An 18,870-nucleotide genomic window follows, 5' to 3' on the forward strand; every position below is an offset into this window, starting at 1 on the left:
TTTAAAAATGGTTTGTATCTTGGTTATTAAGTTGTTCTGAAAAGACAACTGTACTAGAGCCCACACACACCCCAACAACTACTCCTGCTCATTCTAGCATGACCAAAACCACAACTCCATCGTCCCCCAAGCCACATCTGTTCTTCCCCACAGGTTTCACTAAATGAAGGGTGTCCATGCAGAGAGGGAGGGTTAGCAATTAACTAAATACTACTGTGGTTACTTTGGAAGAACGTGTCTGATATTTATTCTCTGGAAATGGTTATTTATTGTTGTGGCTAAATTTTTAGCTTGCCTCGAGAAAGTGTGGAGGTGGAGCCAGTTATGGAAATTGCTTTTATGGATTTGCTGTGGTTTTTGTTGACCCATGTTGTGGATAAAACCACATTAGTGAGCTGTAAGTAAATATACTTGATCAGCCAAAACAAAAGATAAAAAAAAAAATCTGATTTACATTTATAGCACAGAACTGTTGAGTTCTCTATAACACCACACCTCTGACAGTATTATAGGATGTAAGGCAAATCACATGTACTAATGTGCTTGTTCTAATACTTTATCATTTCTATAGTAACAACTATTTCATAACTACGTGGTGGACGCTTCGCATAATCTAAGCCTAATAACGCATTTTAATGTGTTTATTATGTAATAAAATAAAATGTATAGTCATTAATGTGATAATGCTTTCTGTTTATTTAATATTTATGGAAGGAGTCTCCAGTGTCAGTGCATTTTTTTTTGCCTTACTAACAAACAGATATTGAGAGTCTGGTGAAGGAGAAGACTGTTTATAGCTGTTATAATGTAGTTGATTACAGAACTTGTCTCACAGACACCATTAAATGTCATGACATGTCATCCATTAATAAAGTTAAAAAAAATCTAAGCCAATTGCTCTGATGCAAGAGGAATAAAACACTTTTGGACATGTTGTAGTAGGAAAATACTCTGGGGTGGTGTGATGCTGATGATTATTTTCCCAGAACAGTACATGTTTTATGCCATATTAACGCCACTACAAAAACTGGTAGTTAAAATGCATTTCATAATATTTTGAAGTAGCTGCTGCACTTTTGTCTAATTTGGATAGAGTTGAAGAGGCATAGTTATTCAGTGAACTTGTCCAGTAAGCTGCAGGAGGGGGAGAGGGTTGGCGAGAGCTGTGCCTGTCACTGCTTTCCCTGACACTGTGTGACAGAGAGAGAGAGAGAGAAAGGGAGTGAATGAAAGAGCCACCTCTTCTCAGAAGCAGTGTAGCCATGGCGTGGTGATGGTGAGTGTATACGCATTTACGTTTTGTGATGCCATTGCAGGATTGTATGTGATGATAAGAGTGTGTGGTGGAGTGCACAAAGCTGCTTACTGATGCCTCCTCTTTCTGTCTAGCTTTTGCTGAAGGTCTGAATGTAGATTCCTTTCTGTGGGTTTAGAATGTGAATTTAAGAAGCTATTCTTTATCTTTTAGTGAGTATTTGCATGTTTCTTCAACTTGTAGAGCAATTCTTACTGATTTAAGAATGTCTTATTAAGTCCGTAAACGCGTGTGTCATAGACGTGTTTATTTCTGCGTCACTGGCTTCTGTCCATGCAGAGAAAACGTTTCCAGGCCATCTTGCTGTCACGGCTATGTGCTATTAAACGTTCTCTCTTTTTTTTTTTTTTTTTTTTTTTTCTCTTTCCCCCCATGGCCTGAAAATGGCACTGCTTTAAAATGAGTGTTTGAGGGTTACACTTCGATGTTGTATCTTGAACTTTTACTATGTGTGTGTACATTTTATGCTTTCCTGTGGATGAGCTCACTTCCTGATGAACAGATCAGATTAAATTGCTAGTTACCGCACAGCTTGCAGAGCTCGAGCCTTAAACACCCCAACATGCGCTACGTCACAACACATGCACCATCATGGAGCAGTGTGCATCATAGACTCCTCTCTAGCAGGGTTTTGCTTGATGGTATTCATAGACCCTGACCTGTTTGCACTAGCATGAGGGTATGTTTTTAATGGAGTCTACAAAGCTCTTGCGTAAGTCGTCTGGATTAGTGCATCTCCTAATTTCTGTAAATGTGTGCTGGCATTTTATGAACTGGATGCCGGTAATATTCCTGGCCATTACTGATAGTTACAGTTTATATATTTTTCTAATGTGTCCATTGCTTGAATTTTACATTAACTATGCATTTTCAGCTAAGGGTTGTTTCAAGCTGTTTTCTCTTTGTGTTGTTTAGAAAGAGTTTTCTTGCTGCATCACTGCTTATAATATTTCATTTTGGTCTTTCAGTATTGATTCATTTTGATCATGCGAGTTATTCTTAAATACAGTTTTCAGGACCAGCAAAATCAGCCAAGTTGTGATATCCACACTGCTTTTGAATTGAATCCCAATTCCATGAGGCATATGGACACCCGCTGTTGTCATAGAAACAGCCTTTGGAGACGTGCCAGCTTCCCCGCCCCTGCTCTTTTCTCCTTTTCTTTTTCTCCTCTTCACCCTATACCCACTTTCTCAGCCCCTCACCTCCTTTAATCTCTCTCTTCCGCTCTCTTGTTTATCCTTTTTCGTGATTCGCGTTTCTTTATTTGGTTTGTTTGGACACGCCCTTCTGGGCAGACAAAGGTGGATTATGCTAGTATGCTAATAATGCTAATGCCACAGCTTGAAACACAGAGGTCTTTCATGGCCTGGTAGAAGGATCAGCATTAGTAATGTTGACAGCCCCTGACCTAGAATTGGGGTCACATCTCTCCTCTCTGCCAAACACACACACACACACACACACACACACACACACACACACACACACACACACACACACACATGTATAAAGAGCATGTGTCATCTGTAGGGGTGTGGCTGGCCTTTTCAGCCATCCCCATTATTATCCCACTTGTACAGGACACACTCTCTGCTTGTTGTCGAATGTCTGCATGTGTGTTGACTTACTAAGACAGCAATGCTATATTAATGCTAATTAGCTTAGCTTCTCCAGACAAAATGAGCTCGTTTATATTCACCGAGCATCCTTCATTCTCCAAGCTTACTGGCTGGTAAAAGGTGATGTCATCACTCTTCCGATTGGTTCTTTGAACATCATGTGAAGGAGGAGTTGTGGGGCGTGAGGAAGGGAGGAGGCTGAGGGAGAAAAAGGAGTAAAGGTGAGAGAGAGAGAGAGAGTGTGCAATCGAGTGAGAGGGAAGATGCTAACGGACTGTAGGGTGGAGGTTCCTCAGGATCCTGCTACGTTTCCCTCACACTTTTTGTCACTGAGTGACCTGCTGCCATGTGAGCGTTGGTTTCGGTGTTGATGCGAGAGAGAGAGAGAGAGAGAGGGTGCAAGACCGCTGTCAGGCATGAGGCGCCTCATCTGTAAAAGCATCTGTGACTGTAAGTGTTTCTATAATGCACTATCAGAGTGCATCAGTGTGTGTGAGAGTATATGGGAGTAGTGAAACCCTGCGTGTGTATCGATCGTGGAATAGGGTGTTGTCCTGCAATTGTTGCCATGGAGAACAGAGCGCTGGTTGTTCGAGCTCTTGGATGTCTGCATTCCGCTATCCGTGTGTTTGCTTCGCACAGCCGGAGTGTGTAGGCGTGTGGGGGATGTTTGAGATGTAGCAGCAGTCCTCTTTGTTTAGCTCAGTGTGATTATGAGTGTGGACTGTAAATTGTAAGCTGGAATTGTGCAGATGTGTGATAGATTGGCTTTAATGAGGGTCTGGGCTAGAAATTGACCATGACTGCTCTGGACTCTGTCTGTTTCAGGACTATTAGACTCGGGTCTGGGAGGGCCGCGTCCATTCAGAGATTTGTGCGTTTCTTCCTTTAATGCACCAAATTAATATCGTGAAGGCCTCAATAATTGGATGAATCAAGGTTGAATCAAGTGTGTTAAATGAGGTGGATTATGAACTCTGCAGTGGAGTTTGACCCGCCTTGTCTATTTGCTCAAAATAATCAAGACAGGTTTCCGGTTTGTTAGCATTTTGTTTATTATATTTTAAAAAGAGATATTATTTAGAAAACAGAGTAGGCTCTGCTGCTTCATTTACTGCTACATATTATCATTGCAGTATGCATTGCAGCATAGTAAAACAGACCCTGTGATACATCAGTGATCAAGAACAGCCTTAGGGGTGGACAAATGACAAATTTATCCCACCTGGAAAATAAAAGCTCCAGTGTGTTTGCCCAGTCCCATGTTTTAGTTGCCTGGGAACCTAACTGACTAGGCTTAAAAGTTGGTAGCTAATGTAATGTTACTTTAAGGCAAGCTAGTTAATTGCATTAATACAGACTAAGGGTTAACAAACTTGATTCCCAGAGAGAGGATGACTCTGTGTAGCCCCTATCATAGACAGATTGCCCCTGTCTCTTCCAACAAAGTTTCTGATGTAGCACATCATGTTTGTGCCCTTGGAATAAAATATCAACAAATTGATGGCCAGCATTTTGGCTATGCATTGCGGTGTTCTGTTCTCACATCACACATAAAAGATATTATCGATGTCTGGCGGGAATTTTTCACTCATTTGAATGTGCCATGACTGCATGTTGTACTAGTCGGAGTGTTTGCCTGTATAACAGCTTTACACCGCACTTTCTTTTGCTCAGGTTTGTTGGTGTTTTCACATACCTGCATGTTCCTGATTCTGAAAATATTGTTGTTTGTGCATGCTAATTAATATGCATAGTAAAATTCTACCATCAGCTCGATTGCACTTCAGCCAGTGTGCGTAGTGCAGCGAGTGGTGCATGCTGTAGTTACAGCATCAAGGTGTATCACACCATGGTAAAGTGGACTACATTTAAACATAAATACCAAATGAAAATCTTGTTTTGTGTAAATCAGTAGGGAGTCAGATTGGTTTTTCCCTATTATTGAATAAGATTAGTTTATTGAATCGACTTGTCCTCCAGCGCTCAGGCTACTGATTGTCCATACTCAAGCCTGTATTGACTGAATTTTAGACAATGTTCGTGTCACGGTATATTGAAACATCTGCAGAAATCTGGAACCACAGAGATACACAGCCACCTAAACACAGTAATAATAATATGTAATTATCTTTTAATAATATGGTTTAAAGCGCTCGTTTGCATGTTTCATCTGGTCATGTAATGGCATTGTTATTGAGGCTTTATAAGGCCCTATTGGAACAATGTCTAAGTTTGGTTTAGATTCTAGCCTACTTTAAGGTTTTAATGTTTATGACCTGTATTATTAATTTCCTCTTTGTTTTCTTTCAGATCGTAGCTTTGATGACGATGACTCGGTGGATGGTAGCCGGCCCTCGTCAGCCCAGGCAGCTTTCAAAGTCCCCAAAGTGCCGAAGAAACCTGCAGATTCAGCCAGCAGCTCCAGAAGACCCAGTGCTACTGGAGCCACCAAAATGAGTAAATACTTAAGTCACTCTCATACACAGAAAAGTCAGAATATCAGGAATTGAGGAGTTGGCAGACTTCCCCAGGGGTCAAGCTAGCATGGGAATTACATGGCTGTCATAAAGGGGCAGGTAGCCCAGGGTTCCTCTGCTAGGTCCTTTAGCAAAGCCCCTAATCTCAAACTGTGCAAAGTCTGGCCTGTGATTTAAGCCTGCTTTCCAGATGATGAGAGAAACCCATTTGTACTTCTGGAACAGGTTACACTAACTCTACAGCACTAGTTGTTATCTTTCCTGGAAAGCCTGCCCGAAGATTAAGGATAAATTGTACCAGAAAAAAATTTCTTGCTTAAAAGTAGAAAACATGCTTTATACACCCCCTTAATTGCCTTTCCTAACATAATAAAGAAACTGAGTTCCTCCACCATAATCAGTAGCATGCCAGATCACCTTAAAGTTTATGAAATGATAATACTTATATGAACACTAAACACAGCACTTTAAAAATCTCTGCTTGCTAGTATTTTTCATAAGATCCTAGTTTAGATACCTCTCACACCCCCATTCAGCCCCGCAACTATTTTTAAATGTTGTAAAATCTGTAAAATTTAACATGTGCCTTGTTTTTTTGTTTGTTTGTTTTGTTTGTTTGTTTTTTAAATCATTTCTAATGAATGTGGGTGTGTCATTATGCGGTTAGTTTAGTTAATAGGGAACTAAAGTGTGTTTAGTCCTAACCTAACCACCAGGCTGTGTCTGTCTTAGTCATGTGTTTATTCTGCAGTGCCTCAGTAGAAAGGGCTACAGAAATCTTGGACGAAAGCCGATAGTCTGTGGCTTTGATGCACTTTTACAGTAACTGTGTACCTGGGGTTCAGCCGATTGCATATGTGCAGAGCTGCAAGTGGTGCCTGGCAGTGTGCTCTAGAGCTGCCTCAGTGGGCTAAAATCATGTTCCAGATAACACTGAAAGTTTAATATAGAGAGCTAGAGCAGACTGGATCTCGGGAAAGTACAGAAGAATTTTTTTTTGCTCATTTGGCTGACTAGTTTTATCCAAACTGACTTACAATTGATGCAACTGAGCAGCTGAGAGTTAAAGTTCTTTGTCAAGGTCCTAAGTGAGACAGCTTGGTGGTGCTGGGATTTAAACTCATGACCTTCCAATCAGTAGCCCGAAGCCTTAACCACCAAGTTCCAGAAAGAGATGATTGAGGTGATGAGTTGGAAGTCAACCTCCTGGTTCTTATTTTTGAAAGCAATTAGTTAAATTCACCTCATGAATCAGTTAAATCTCTGATTGAATCAAAGTGCTAAGGATCAAATGGCATATGGACGTTTTATTTTTCTCTTCCCCCCCTTCTCTCTCCTGCTGTCCAGACTGTTAGACGAATCATTTCTCTCTCGTTTTTTTTTTTTTTTTTTTTTTTCTTTTTCCTACTATGCTTGGAAACTTCAGGATACTACAGGATTTAGGTCTAAAGCCAGAAGTGCTGTTAGTCTACTGCTTTAGAATAAATTTACTCCGCAGCTGTGGACGCTGGATAAAGCTTGATGGGTTTTTTTCATTGAATATGGGATCAGCAGTGTTTATCTGAGAGCACTGTTGCTAATATTTAGTTTTTCTCACATTCCCTCAGATGTGAATAAAATATCTTTAGCGAAGAGTAACTTGTGTCTGTGGAATCAGCAAAATAACGTGGACCTAAAATATCGTTAAAAAACACTCCTCCCCAATATCCCCAGGTTTTTTTTTCTTCTAACCTCACAGAATACATATTTAATTAGTGATACTGTATAAAATTTATTCAGTACTTTCTTATTGAGATTGAAAGTATAAGTCCTTGTTATGAGGATATTCTTATTGTATAGTGTGACCATCATGATAAAAGGCTCATTCAGTATTTGAATTTATGGTGGCCATTACAAACTCGGTGGTGATGGCGGCGTTATTGAAAAACATCATATAGCTGTGGGAAAATGTGGTAAATATAAATCTATAACAACTGATATTTTTATAACAGCCAAAATGTTTAAAATGCATAGTGCAGTTTCAAAAATTCTTGACGAACTGAATTCTAAATTTAAATAGACCCTGTATGAGATCCTTTATAGCAGGATTAGTATTGTTGTGCTAGAACAATGCGCTGTAAATTGAGGTCAAAGGTGAGTTCAGGATATTCCTGCCCAGCTGCTCTTCCCTGACTGGTATATGAAGTGCCTGGGGGAAAGGTGCCACAGTGACTGCTTTGGCCAGCTGCCTGCATACTTGTAGTTGTTAACACATGTGGTATACAATATATCTAGACTTGATAGAGAGTACATTTTCACTTACTGGGAGTGATTAGTGTTGTGTATAATATCAACATTGGTCATTTTGGTCATTTGTTCTGTCCAGTGGGTTTTGATATTTCTGAATATGGTATAAACCCCAATACCATGCTGTACCTGATGTACAGCAAATGATTTTGAGCCTCAGGTCTTTTAGTCTGAGTTTGTAGTATCCGCTATTGGTACTGATGTTTATGCTGAAACTCAGTTGCTTGCTTTGCATTTCATTCAAGATGAGAAGGCCTACGTAAACTTCCCCCACACAGAATTTGCTCAGGTTTGATGACCAAGCCTCTTCAGCTGACTCACTCTTTAGTTCGTCACATTGTCTGAGCTGCCCATCACATGCACACTCAGGAGTTGTTGCCCCTTGGGACCTGACATTGACAGCTCTATAAAGCACAGACAGGATGTCCATTATGACTGAAAGCTGTGTGTGTCTCTGTGTGTGTGTTTACTGGAGGAGGATTGGCACCTGTGTATTAGAACTGCTTGTTATAAGCAATTCTTTTTTAAAAATGTGTTATTTTAAATCAAATTTGGATCTAGTAAGCCTTAATTTCAAGTATTTCAGCCCAGAGATCATAACACAATGCAGTAAGGCAATGACAATGACCTCTATTTCCAAATATGATGCACAGAACAGAGGGAACCCCTCTCTTGGCCTTGCAGTGGTTTCCATAGGAACACTTCAGTGTGCTCAGTTGCTATGGAAACAGCCACAACCGTCACTCACCTCTCTCTGAGGAGGCACAGTTCAAAATGAGTTTTCATCTCGAGAGCGTTTAATTGTGCAGAAGTGGGGAGAAAGTTTAGATGTAATCATAATTCTCTCTTGAAAGATTCTGTGTTTATGGCTGAAAATTAAATTGTGATGTTTTGTGGAGATTTTTAAAATTGAACGCAGCAAACATTTTTGATTAAAAATACACTGAAATACATTAAGTCTAGTATTATATAAAGATGGAATAAAAGACCAGTTCTTATACATAGGCTTAGAAATAATAATGTGAGCTTCATGTTGTATTATAATAAGATTATGGTACCATCAGTTGAAATGGATAAAATTGAGATGCTGTTAGAACACAGTCAGATATCCTGTTAAATATCCTGTTTTAAAAAACCACAAAGATAAAATGAGAATCTGACAGATGCCCTCTCTACAGGTGTGTCTAAAGAGGGAGCAGGAGCTGTAGATGAGGAGGACTTCATTAAAGCATTCACAGATGTCCCCACTGTTCAGGTAGGATACACACTCACACACATTTGTGTATGTTAACTGTAAAATGATGTGTCTAAAGGTGCATGGTGTAAGTGACACTCTTTTGTTCCTCATCCTGTAGATCTACTCCACACGTGATCTGGAGGATAATCTGAACAAGATACGAGAGATTCTCTCTGATGATAAACACGACTGGGATCAGAGAACTAATGCAGTGAGTGTTTTCTACTTATGTACACTCTCAAGATATTTGCTCCTTACAAGAATACAAAGACTTGTACACACACATAGGCACCTACTCAGGCATTTGGGCTGCCATGTTTACTGACACGTCATTTATATCTTCCGTTCACATCCAATTATAATTCTGTAGCATTAGAAGCCGGGTATAAGTGCTAATTTAATGAATATCCATGTGAGCGAATGAGGGAATATTCAGTTAACCATTAGGAGAGGGAGCAAAATGTCTTTATTGTGGGGATAATTAACGGGCCTGAAGCCGTACTTTAACAGCAAACACTGGAGTTGGTTTAAAATTCAAGTTCAGGAATGAAAATCTGTTTAGATTAAAGAAATTTGTGATGAAATTGGCAATAGATGTTTATAATACTCTGGTCAATACAAAAATAAGTTATAGTCTATTTATTTACTAAACCAGTGAATGGGGGGATGACAGAAATGAATGCAGCATCCATCTTAAAATGAAAAGCAAGTATTTGCAGTGTGTCTTGCATGCAGCGTCCCCACTGGGCTTAATCTGCAAACCTGCGGTACCTGATCTGTGCTGCTATATATAGACTTTTAAGGTAGTTGTACTGGACTTCCTTGGAAACGTATCTTTATCCCATACGCTTCATATCTGTCTGCCTGCTCCTGCCTGCATGAGAGTAAAATCCATCCGCTCCCAAGTCCTTTTCAGTCCTGATGCACACTTCTGATCATCTGAAGATCCGAGAGATTCTCTCTGATGATAAACATGACTCTGATCAGAGATGTGTCAGAATATTGCCAGATTTTACGTTTTTCTTGTTCATATTTTCTCACTGACTTTATGTGAACGTAGAGCATAACAAATAACCAAATAATGATTTCACTATTGGAATACTGGTGTCCTAAATAGTTAACCAGGTATTTGTAGATCTAGACTGCAACTGTAACGGGATCAGATCACGCAGAGCACCTCCAGAAGAAGTCTGGCTTGCATTGTGATTGGAATCTCGGGCAGGTATAAACACAGTCTGTAAAGTGTATAGAGAAAGTAGGTGAATACATATTGCATTGTTAAAAAAATACTCCTATCCTATAACAAAGGCACCAGCTGTTCTTTATTTTTTGTATCATAAAATGATTTCTGGTAAACCCCAACCATTGCTAGCTTATTTACATATTGCACAGAAGTGCTGAGATCCGGTATGTCATGTAAAAAATACATACCGGGTATAAATGCAAGATCAGCATGTCATCTTATAATTACATGCATAAATCCTAATTTATTCATTGACATTTCTCAATCTATAATCTCTGTTTTGCCCTTATCACGTAAGCCAAAAAATTCAGGAGATAAAGGTTAAACACTTGCTATCGCCCGATGATCGGCTATACCCTTAGGACATTTGCACCACTCGAGAGTCCCTAGAGATCACATGTTAAAGCTGGGTGTAAATTGGGTCTATGAGAATTGCAATGCTTGTGCTCTGCTTTTGGACTCGTCATGTTTGTGCGTGTTTATGAATGATTTGCGTCTGCGCACTCCCGTTCCTTTGAATGTTAAAGATTTAAATCTTTCCTGGGTATTATTGAATCTGCTACTTGCATGGTAATGTAATCTACAGTGTTAAGGTAGTTTCGTATCTGTGGTCCACAACAAAAGCAAGTGAGACATGAGGATTTTTTTTTTTTTTTCATGAGACAACTTTAAGCACGGTATAAGTTTCAGATTTCCCGGAAGGCTGTAGTTGTGACTGAAATCATTACTCTGAGGTGTAAAACACTTTAACACATTTTCACATTTGTTGATCCTGTATAAGCCTAATTGTTGCTGTGATTGGACTTGTATGTTAACTGAACTCTCTCTTTCATATCAGTTGAAGAAGATCCGATCTCTGCTGGTCGCAGGAGCAAAGAACCACGACTGTTTCTACCAGCACCTGCGTGTTCTGGACGGAGCGTTTAAGCTTTCGGCTAAAGACCTGCGATCGCAGGTGGTGCGAGAGGCGTGCATCACTGTGGCGTGAGTGACAGGCAGAAAGGCTTTATTTCAGAGCATCTGATCTGCTTAGCCTGTTGAGATCATGTTTCACTTAGTCACCTAATTAAGGGGTTGAAAATAAGTGACAGCATAAGGAAGTGCAAGGCAATTGATTTGCTTAAACGTACCAAGCTAGAAAAAGCATGTTGAATAAGATTAGTGAACTTTTTTTTTCATTCTGATTTGTCAGCTATGTTTGTGCCAGCACACTTCTTTTTGTGTAATTATTTTTTTTGTCGTTGTCTATAGGCACCTGTCCACAGTGTTGGGGAATAGATTTGACCATGGAGCAGAGGCCATCGTTCCTGTGTTGTTTAATCTTATTCCCAACTGTGCAAAAATAATGGCAACCTCTGGCACAGCAGCAATTCGCATCATTATACGGGTGAGGAACCCTCAATATTAATGGGTGTAAACACATGTTTGATAAACGTGTGAGTTCATTTAACATGTAAGGAATAAAACACTGCTCATGTGATGTAGCCTGACATGAAGCGGAGGGCTGTTACCACCCTAAAGTTGATTATTTTCCAATAACAGCACGTTCAGGTGTGTTTTATTTGTCCTTTACCACTGAAATTTTCTGAATGTATTAGAGAATGACATGTCATACATTTAACTATTTTTATAGTTACGTTTAATGTTGTGAAACATCCCTGAGATAAGTTAGTTCCTGTTATCGCTTTATGGCAGCTATAAACAGTTGTTCCCCCACTAGGATCTCTTTGTTTCCTCTGTCTTGAATTTAATAAGACAAAAAAAAAAAATGCAGCTTGTCATGTTATTGAGAAACTGGAAAACAGAGCACCCCATAGCGGAATACTTACAAATTGCTGACACTGATGACTCCTTCCATCGATGTTAAATAAACTTCTATTATTAAGCTTAGATTATACAGAGCATCTGCCATACAAGTCCCTTCGAATTAGTTACATCTGACACTGTACATTTGATTACAGCTGACACTACTGTCAGAGATGCTGTTATAGAATATTAGTTAACTTCTGACCAATCAGAATTGGGAATTCCACAGCACTGTGGTTTAAAATAATTTAAGGGTTTTATCATTCCCAAAGACAACACGTGAGTATTAGCAGAGCAAATACAAACATTACAGTATCTATGAGAACATATAAAGAAAAATGCAGGAAACATATTAAAATTAAAAGGAAATAACATAAAGCAAAACAAATATAAAATGTTAGAGCATATACAGTAACAGCATATAAATTAAAGCAGTCAAGCTTATGGAAGAATTCTTGTAGGATTTGATGGAGTTTGACTGTTTGTATGTTTTGTCGGCAGCATACACACGTGCCGCGGCTGATTCCTCTCATCACGGGAAACTGCACTTCAAAATCTGTGGCTGTAAGGAGGTGAGACAGCAGCAGCACCACTCAACACCAATCATGTGCTAAACACTAATCATGTGCAATTACCTCATTACTAACAGTCACTCCCCCCTTTAGACGCTGTTATGAGTTCCTGGATCTGCTACTGCAGGAGTGGCAGACACACTCTCTGGAGAGGTATGAAGAAAAGAAGAAATAAAGGGAATTTTTTTAGTTTCTGTAGCACTTCCTTATGCTCGCTCTCTCTGTCTCAGGCATGCAGCAGTTTTGGTGGACAGCATTAAGAAGGGAATCAGAGATGCTGACTCAGAGGCTCGAGTGGAGGCCAGAAAGTATGGGTAACTTCAATGACTGTAAATGATCCACATTTCCTGAGTTTGGATTAATGTAGAAATATCGATCTGTCTTGCAGGGCCTACTGGGGGCTGCGGTCTCACTTCCCCACGGAGGCGGAGTCTCTGTATAACTCGTTAGAATCGTCGTATCAGAAGACGCTTCAGTCGTGTCTAAAGAGCTCGGGCAGCGTGGCATCACTCCCACAATCGGATCGCTCCTCCTCCAGCTCACAGGAAAGTCTCAAGTAAGAAGCACACACGTACAGTACACTTCACCAAACGTATCATTAGGCAATCTTCCTATGCACATTTAAAAACTGACCTAAACAGAAAAGAACTGAAATTGGGGAATATTTTTCCGGTAATTTGAGAGAAAGTTGATACAGTGACAACAGTAAAAGCGTCATTACATTGCTCAAGACTTTCTTTTATCTGGACAATCGTTTGGTCAACCAGCAAATACTTGCTGCAACAAAATTACTGATGAATAAGACAAGGGGTTCTCACATTTCAGCGAAAATAATGACTGTAATGAAAGAGCCTCATGATGATGAAATGAAAATAAATTTGCATTTTAATTGAACTAATGATGAAAATATGATGGCATGAGAACATAATTGTAAGGAATAATTTCCTCAATAATGGTCACTAAATGGGTTTCTTTCTTTGTTCATGCTGTTGTCATGTAAAAAATTTGTTGTTGATCCTGGCACATTTTGTAAGAAAGTGTGTGTGTGTGTGTGTATATATGTAATATAGTGTGTATGTATGTATGTGTGTGTGTGTATGTATGTATGTATGTGTATATATATATATATATATATATATATATATATAATTAATTGTCCTGTTTTGTTGCTCAGCCTGCACAAATGGCTCTTCTGACAGCACAAACAGCACTAGCAAATGTTTTTGAGGGATAGGTTTTTTTAATTTTTTTTTTTTGGTCTGTTTATATGCTATCGTATATTACCTGATTTGGCAGGAACCACATAACATACTCCTGGAATCATTGGTATCCACCAGTAGCAAAGGATTTGTATTATCTGATCAGTTTTATTTATTTGCCTTTTTAGTCGGCCGTTGCCTTCGAAATGGTCAGCTGCTCCAGGCAGAGGTGAGTTGTCTGTAGGGGAATAAAAACTGTTATGTCTTATTTTTCATTTAAAATTTTAATGCAGTTTGTGAGTCTATCATATGAGTAATTGTTGTTTTGTGAAAATATGTGCTTGTTCCTCAGTTCCAGCCAGCTCCAAGTCATCAGGCTCACCAGTTTCCCTGCAGCGATCTCGGAGTGATGTGGATGTAAATGCAGCAGCCAGTGCTAAGGCCAGACATAGTGGACAGGCAGGAGGAGCCGGCCGACTTACTACGGCTTTACCCCCAGGCACCTATGCCTCACTAGGTACCTGCTCAGAAATACACAGGGCCCTTATTGGGACTGACACCATACTTGGAGCACTGAAAGCTGAAACACCCTTTCACCTCCCTCACAAACTTACACACCTCTCCTTTCTCTCTCTCGGAATATGTTCTTCGGTTTACTCCCTTACTTGGAATTAAGTGATGTGAAGTATGTCAGCGTTCTTTAAAATTGTGGGTGTGTGCATGTTTCTGAAGTGTGTGTTTGTGTGTGTGTGTCTCTTCTCTGGCTTAAAGATGATGCCTCTGATAAGGATGGTAAGATCATATCGTAGATGTCCTGTCCACCCATCTGCTTTAGCTTAGCTGTCCTTCCATTCTTTTTTTTTTTTTTTTTTTTTTTGGTCTCTCTTTGTGATGTTCACCTGTTTCACACTTTTGGCATTCATGTCCTCATGTTCTCCTGCTTTTTGGTGGACCTTTACAGATCTTTCTCACCTCCACATACAGTCTGATTAGGAGACACGCATGCATAAAACACACATAGGTTCACGATCTATTTCTAATGGAAGACATTATATTCATAGTTGGAGCTCTGTGTTACAGTTTAGTCTAGCAGCATTCACTGTACAATCATCCTCCTCTCCTTGTGCTCCTTGCTTTTGCTGCGATGTTGCTGCACCCTGCTGGAGAGGAGCAGTACTGCAGACTCTAGCTTCACACTAATTGAGACCGTGATTCTGAATTACATTCAGCTGCTTAATCTGGAAGTCCTCCATTCATCTTTCTTTTTTCTAACGCTTTCTATCTTGTGCCTACTTAAGCTTGGTGTTAACTGTCACTTAACCTGTTTCTCTAACACTAGATGTATCTGGCTGCCACCAAGAGACTGTCATGATTTAAATAATGAATTAATTGATTGCTTTATTTTGTGTAGTTAATCGTGATTATTCACAATTATGTAGTCGGGCTAATTTGACCCAAAATGAAACATTTTTACACCTTTGACCTGCTACAACTTTGACCTGTTGAGAGTGCTGGAGACATTTTCCGTGTACTTCCGTGTACTTCTACTTTCAATACAGTCACAATCTAGTTTCCAGGTTTTGTCAGTATAACATGCGCTACTGGTTACTCATCAACATTCATTAGTGTGCATTTAAGATTCCAGTCACAATTTTAGCAAATAGCACAGTAACATATCATAATTAACAGTGACACTGCTGATATCTAGACGTGTACATGGCAGGATGAGTGATGTTTGAGTGATTTAAAGAGACAGGCACGAATTTGTATGTATTGGCTGGATTCTGTCAGAGACTGATGGCTTTGAAATGTAAATCTGTGTGTGCGTTTTCAGGCCGACTACGTGCTAAGCAGCCATTGTCAACTCCATCAGGAATGAGCAGCAGTCAGGTGGACTCAAGGGCCCGGAGCCGAACAAAGATGGTATCTCAGTCCCAGCGTAAGTATTTGCACATGCACGCCGCTGATAAAACACTCAAACACTGCATGAACATGTGCACACATCTAAACACTCTTCCACATGAATATACACTCAGTTGTCAGTTTATTCAATACACCTATGTTGTATCAGTTATTGACTATTATTGTTCATGGTATCAGGTAACATATAGGTGCTGGTGATCAGTTACTGAATGAATTTTGCAAATTGTCAGCTACACTCTGCCCCATTTATCAGTGGAAAGGGATTGTCATATGACCACCAGATAATATTCAACCTTATCATCACAGCTATTACACTGACATGGTAGTGAGTGCTGCGCTGGTAAAAGCAACAGCAGTGTAACTGGGGTCTTCAAGAGCTGTGTACACTTCCTGGCCACTTAATTAGATCCACCTACCTTCTAAGTCTATCTTAAAGGTTTACAGTTGCCCTGTTTCACACTAGCGAGCAACAAGTCTGTCATGTAGTTTGCAGCTTGTCTCTTGTGGACAGGAGTAATGACTGCTACTGTTGTTGCTTGTGGTCATGCACTGGCTATTACAAGTTCTAATATGAGATGGCAGTAGTCAAAATGTTGACACTCTACTATAAAATTTATACATCAGAAATACAAATACATTTTGAGATGTATTTTATATCGTAGTTAAACCCAGAAAAATACGAGACCATGCAAATGCCGAACTAAATGCACGCAAATGCAGAACTAAACACAGGTAGTAACTAAGGACGCTTTCACACATACTGTGTGAAATTCTGTTGCCGAGTACTGATCAGATCGAAATTGTTACTTTTGGTTCGTTTGCTATTTGGTTTGGTTTGTTTTCTTCCTGCACATAAATTACCAAAAAAAAAAATCCTTGGCTGAAGTGTGTGTAGAGCTGGGGACACATGCATAAAAATGCTTCGTACATTGAAACACAGATACACAGCGTCAGAAAACAAATAAACAAACCCAAGCACAGAGAACACAGAGCCGTGCTCAATATATTACTAGATAATTATAGAAATGACTACATTAAAAATATTTTATGTATGGCATCCACCATTTATATTCTCTTTTTATTTATCAGTTCAAATCTCTAGAACACATCACTTTCCACAACACTTAGCCCTGTCCTTTGGCTCAGTTTGCTCCTCTTGGCTCTTTTTAGCAGCTCACATCTACAAAATATAAATCTCGTCTACAATCAAAAACTGTTTGGGTTACTTGCTGTATTTGGGTTGCACAAGAGTTTGATTAGAACCATACAGAAACCACCTCGCTCAGATGGTCTCGGACTAGTTATTTCCATCCACACCCAAGTGTGATTGCTGTGTCCTGACCTGCACAAACGAACCACACCAAAGAGTCAACTGCACCAGAATTCTGTTCAAACGGGTTAAACGCTGCATATGTGAAAGCACCCTAAGGCTGTGAGAGTCTAGGGACAGGTTTCCAGGGATAATGCACAACTAGCACTGTAGGATTGGTTTGAGGAATTCACTTTAACCCATCTTTTGATTTTGTCGCTTTACTGAATCATGTTTAAATGGCACGGAATTAAGAAAATCTCAATTCAGATATTGCTTGACGCTCAGTCATGTTTTAAAAACCCCATCAACACTGCTCAACGTAGTACACTGATACCAGTGCAACAACCAGTACAATGCCATTAAATACAAAATGAGCAACACATACCTCATTAAATTATTTCTTTCTTGTAGACTTGAAAGAGATCACATCAAATTATACACATTCAAGTAATTAACACACTATTAAAGCTACCCATACAAGTATACACAACATATATGTGCGCACGGCTTGCTGTAGCATGCACGTTCTGTCCAAGAGCACAGTGTGTGTGTCTGTGGACTCATCCTGCTCTCGGGATGTAACACACGGCTCCTTCCAACTGTTTCTGTGCCTCTAGGTTCCGACGATTCTGATTGCACGCCAGGTACCCTCGTCTGACGTGTTGGCGAGTGTGTTAGTGTGTGCGAGTGAGTGAGAGAGAGAGTGTCTGTGTGAGTGTGTACCTGCATGCTGTGTGGTGTTCACTTGGGTGTGTTGGTGTGAGTCCATTTCTGCCTGCAGGACAATTGAGAGCCAAACACACTCCTGCAATCTCACACATTAATGTGTGTGTGTGTGTGTGTGTGTGTGTGTGAGGCATCATTGACTTAAAGGGAGGCATTAAAGAATTTTGTATTAAAGGGAAGCGTAAACCAGTGAAGCAGCGAATCATAAAGTGTGAGAGTGTATGTTAGGGGTTTCATCTTCTTTCATCATCCATCTTTCTTTTTTTTTTTTTTTTTTTTTTTTTTTTTTTTTTTTTTTTTTTTTTTGGCAGCTTATTGCAGTGCTGTTCGGCAGCTTTCAGAATCTGTGTGCGCTCCTGACATTGCTCCTTTTATTTCCAGGCTTATATTTTTATTCACTCATAAGCCATGTACATTGGCTTGCTCAAGCTACCTGCATGTTTTTAGCCCATAATGCATTGCATCATTTTAATGTGCTTCTCCTCCTCCTACATAATGGGCCTCATGGCTCTTTCCCTCCCTATGGTTTTGGCCCATTATTGGCTCAGGATCACAGTCTGCTACACCTTTTGGTGGTAAGAATTTCCACGTATTTTACCTCTCACACAAAACTTGCCCCTTTACACACCTGGCACTGGGATCCACCCTCTTTTTTTCCTTTGTGGTTGATGGAGACACATGGACTTTACTGTCCACCCCACACACTAGATGCTGCACGTACATTTGTACAGCTTCTCTGCTTGGCTTGCTCTGGGTGCCTTAGTGGTGTTTTATAAAGTTTTAAAAAAAATTTCTGCTTGAATTAGTCTTGCAACAACTGACTGTATAGAAATAATTTCTAATGGAAACATGTTTGGCATTGCAGAGAAAAGTCTGGAGGAGCTGGTCCATGTTTATGTATTCATTAGTATTAGAAAGAATTTCTGCTGTGCACTGGCCACATCTCATTTTTATGTTTGGTGTCACTGCATATAATTTTTTTTCTCTTGTATCTGTGAGTGGATTCTTGTTGTGCGAGCTCCATCCTAGTCATAAAAATACTGATATAGTAAACTTTGCCCTTTAATGATACTTACTGTTGTGACTGTTAGTTTCTCTCTCTGTGTTGTTCATTAGTCCAAGTAGTGTGTGTTTGTTCTATATACGCTA

The 18,870-nt window shown here is 39.7% G+C and overlaps 1 protein-coding gene across 46 annotated transcripts in view; it reads left to right on the forward strand.

The window, feature by feature from the left end:
• clasp2 (cytoplasmic linker associated protein 2) overlaps positions 1-18,870 on the forward strand; it is a 49,599-nt gene that overhangs the window by 14,919 nt on the left and 15,810 nt on the right. For 21 of the 46 annotated variants that reach the window (XM_034298716.2, XM_026929844.3, XM_053228610.1 and 18 more), the window contains 15 exons: positions 5,251-5,397; positions 8,882-8,958; positions 9,059-9,151; positions 11,022-11,167; positions 11,435-11,570; positions 12,491-12,561; positions 12,655-12,714; positions 12,792-12,869; positions 12,950-13,117; positions 13,949-13,989; positions 14,113-14,277; positions 14,532-14,552; positions 15,595-15,699; positions 17,613-17,639; positions 18,270-18,296. In XM_034298716.2, the coding sequence (XP_034154607.1) occupies positions 5,251-5,397; positions 8,882-8,958; positions 9,059-9,151; positions 11,022-11,167; positions 11,435-11,570; positions 12,491-12,561; positions 12,655-12,714; positions 12,792-12,869; positions 12,950-13,117; positions 13,949-13,989; positions 14,113-14,277; positions 14,532-14,552; positions 15,595-15,699; positions 17,613-17,639; positions 18,270-18,296 (1,362 nt within the window). Of the gene's footprint in view, positions 1-1,158; positions 1,277-3,166; positions 3,388-5,250; positions 5,398-8,881; positions 8,959-9,058; positions 9,152-11,021; positions 11,168-11,434; positions 11,571-12,490; positions 12,562-12,654; positions 12,715-12,791; positions 12,870-12,949; positions 13,118-13,948; positions 13,990-14,112; positions 14,278-14,531; positions 14,553-15,594; positions 15,700-17,612; positions 17,640-18,269; positions 18,297-18,870 lie in introns of those variants that run through there. The other 25 variants (XM_053228617.1, XM_053228644.1, XM_053228645.1 and 22 more) reach the window with 11 other exon arrangements.

This window comes from Pangasianodon hypophthalmus, chromosome 23, assembly GCF_027358585.1.
Source record: "Pangasianodon hypophthalmus isolate fPanHyp1 chromosome 23, fPanHyp1.pri, whole genome shotgun sequence".
Classification (NCBI taxonomy): Eukaryota; Metazoa; Chordata; class Actinopteri; order Siluriformes; family Pangasiidae; genus Pangasianodon; species Pangasianodon hypophthalmus.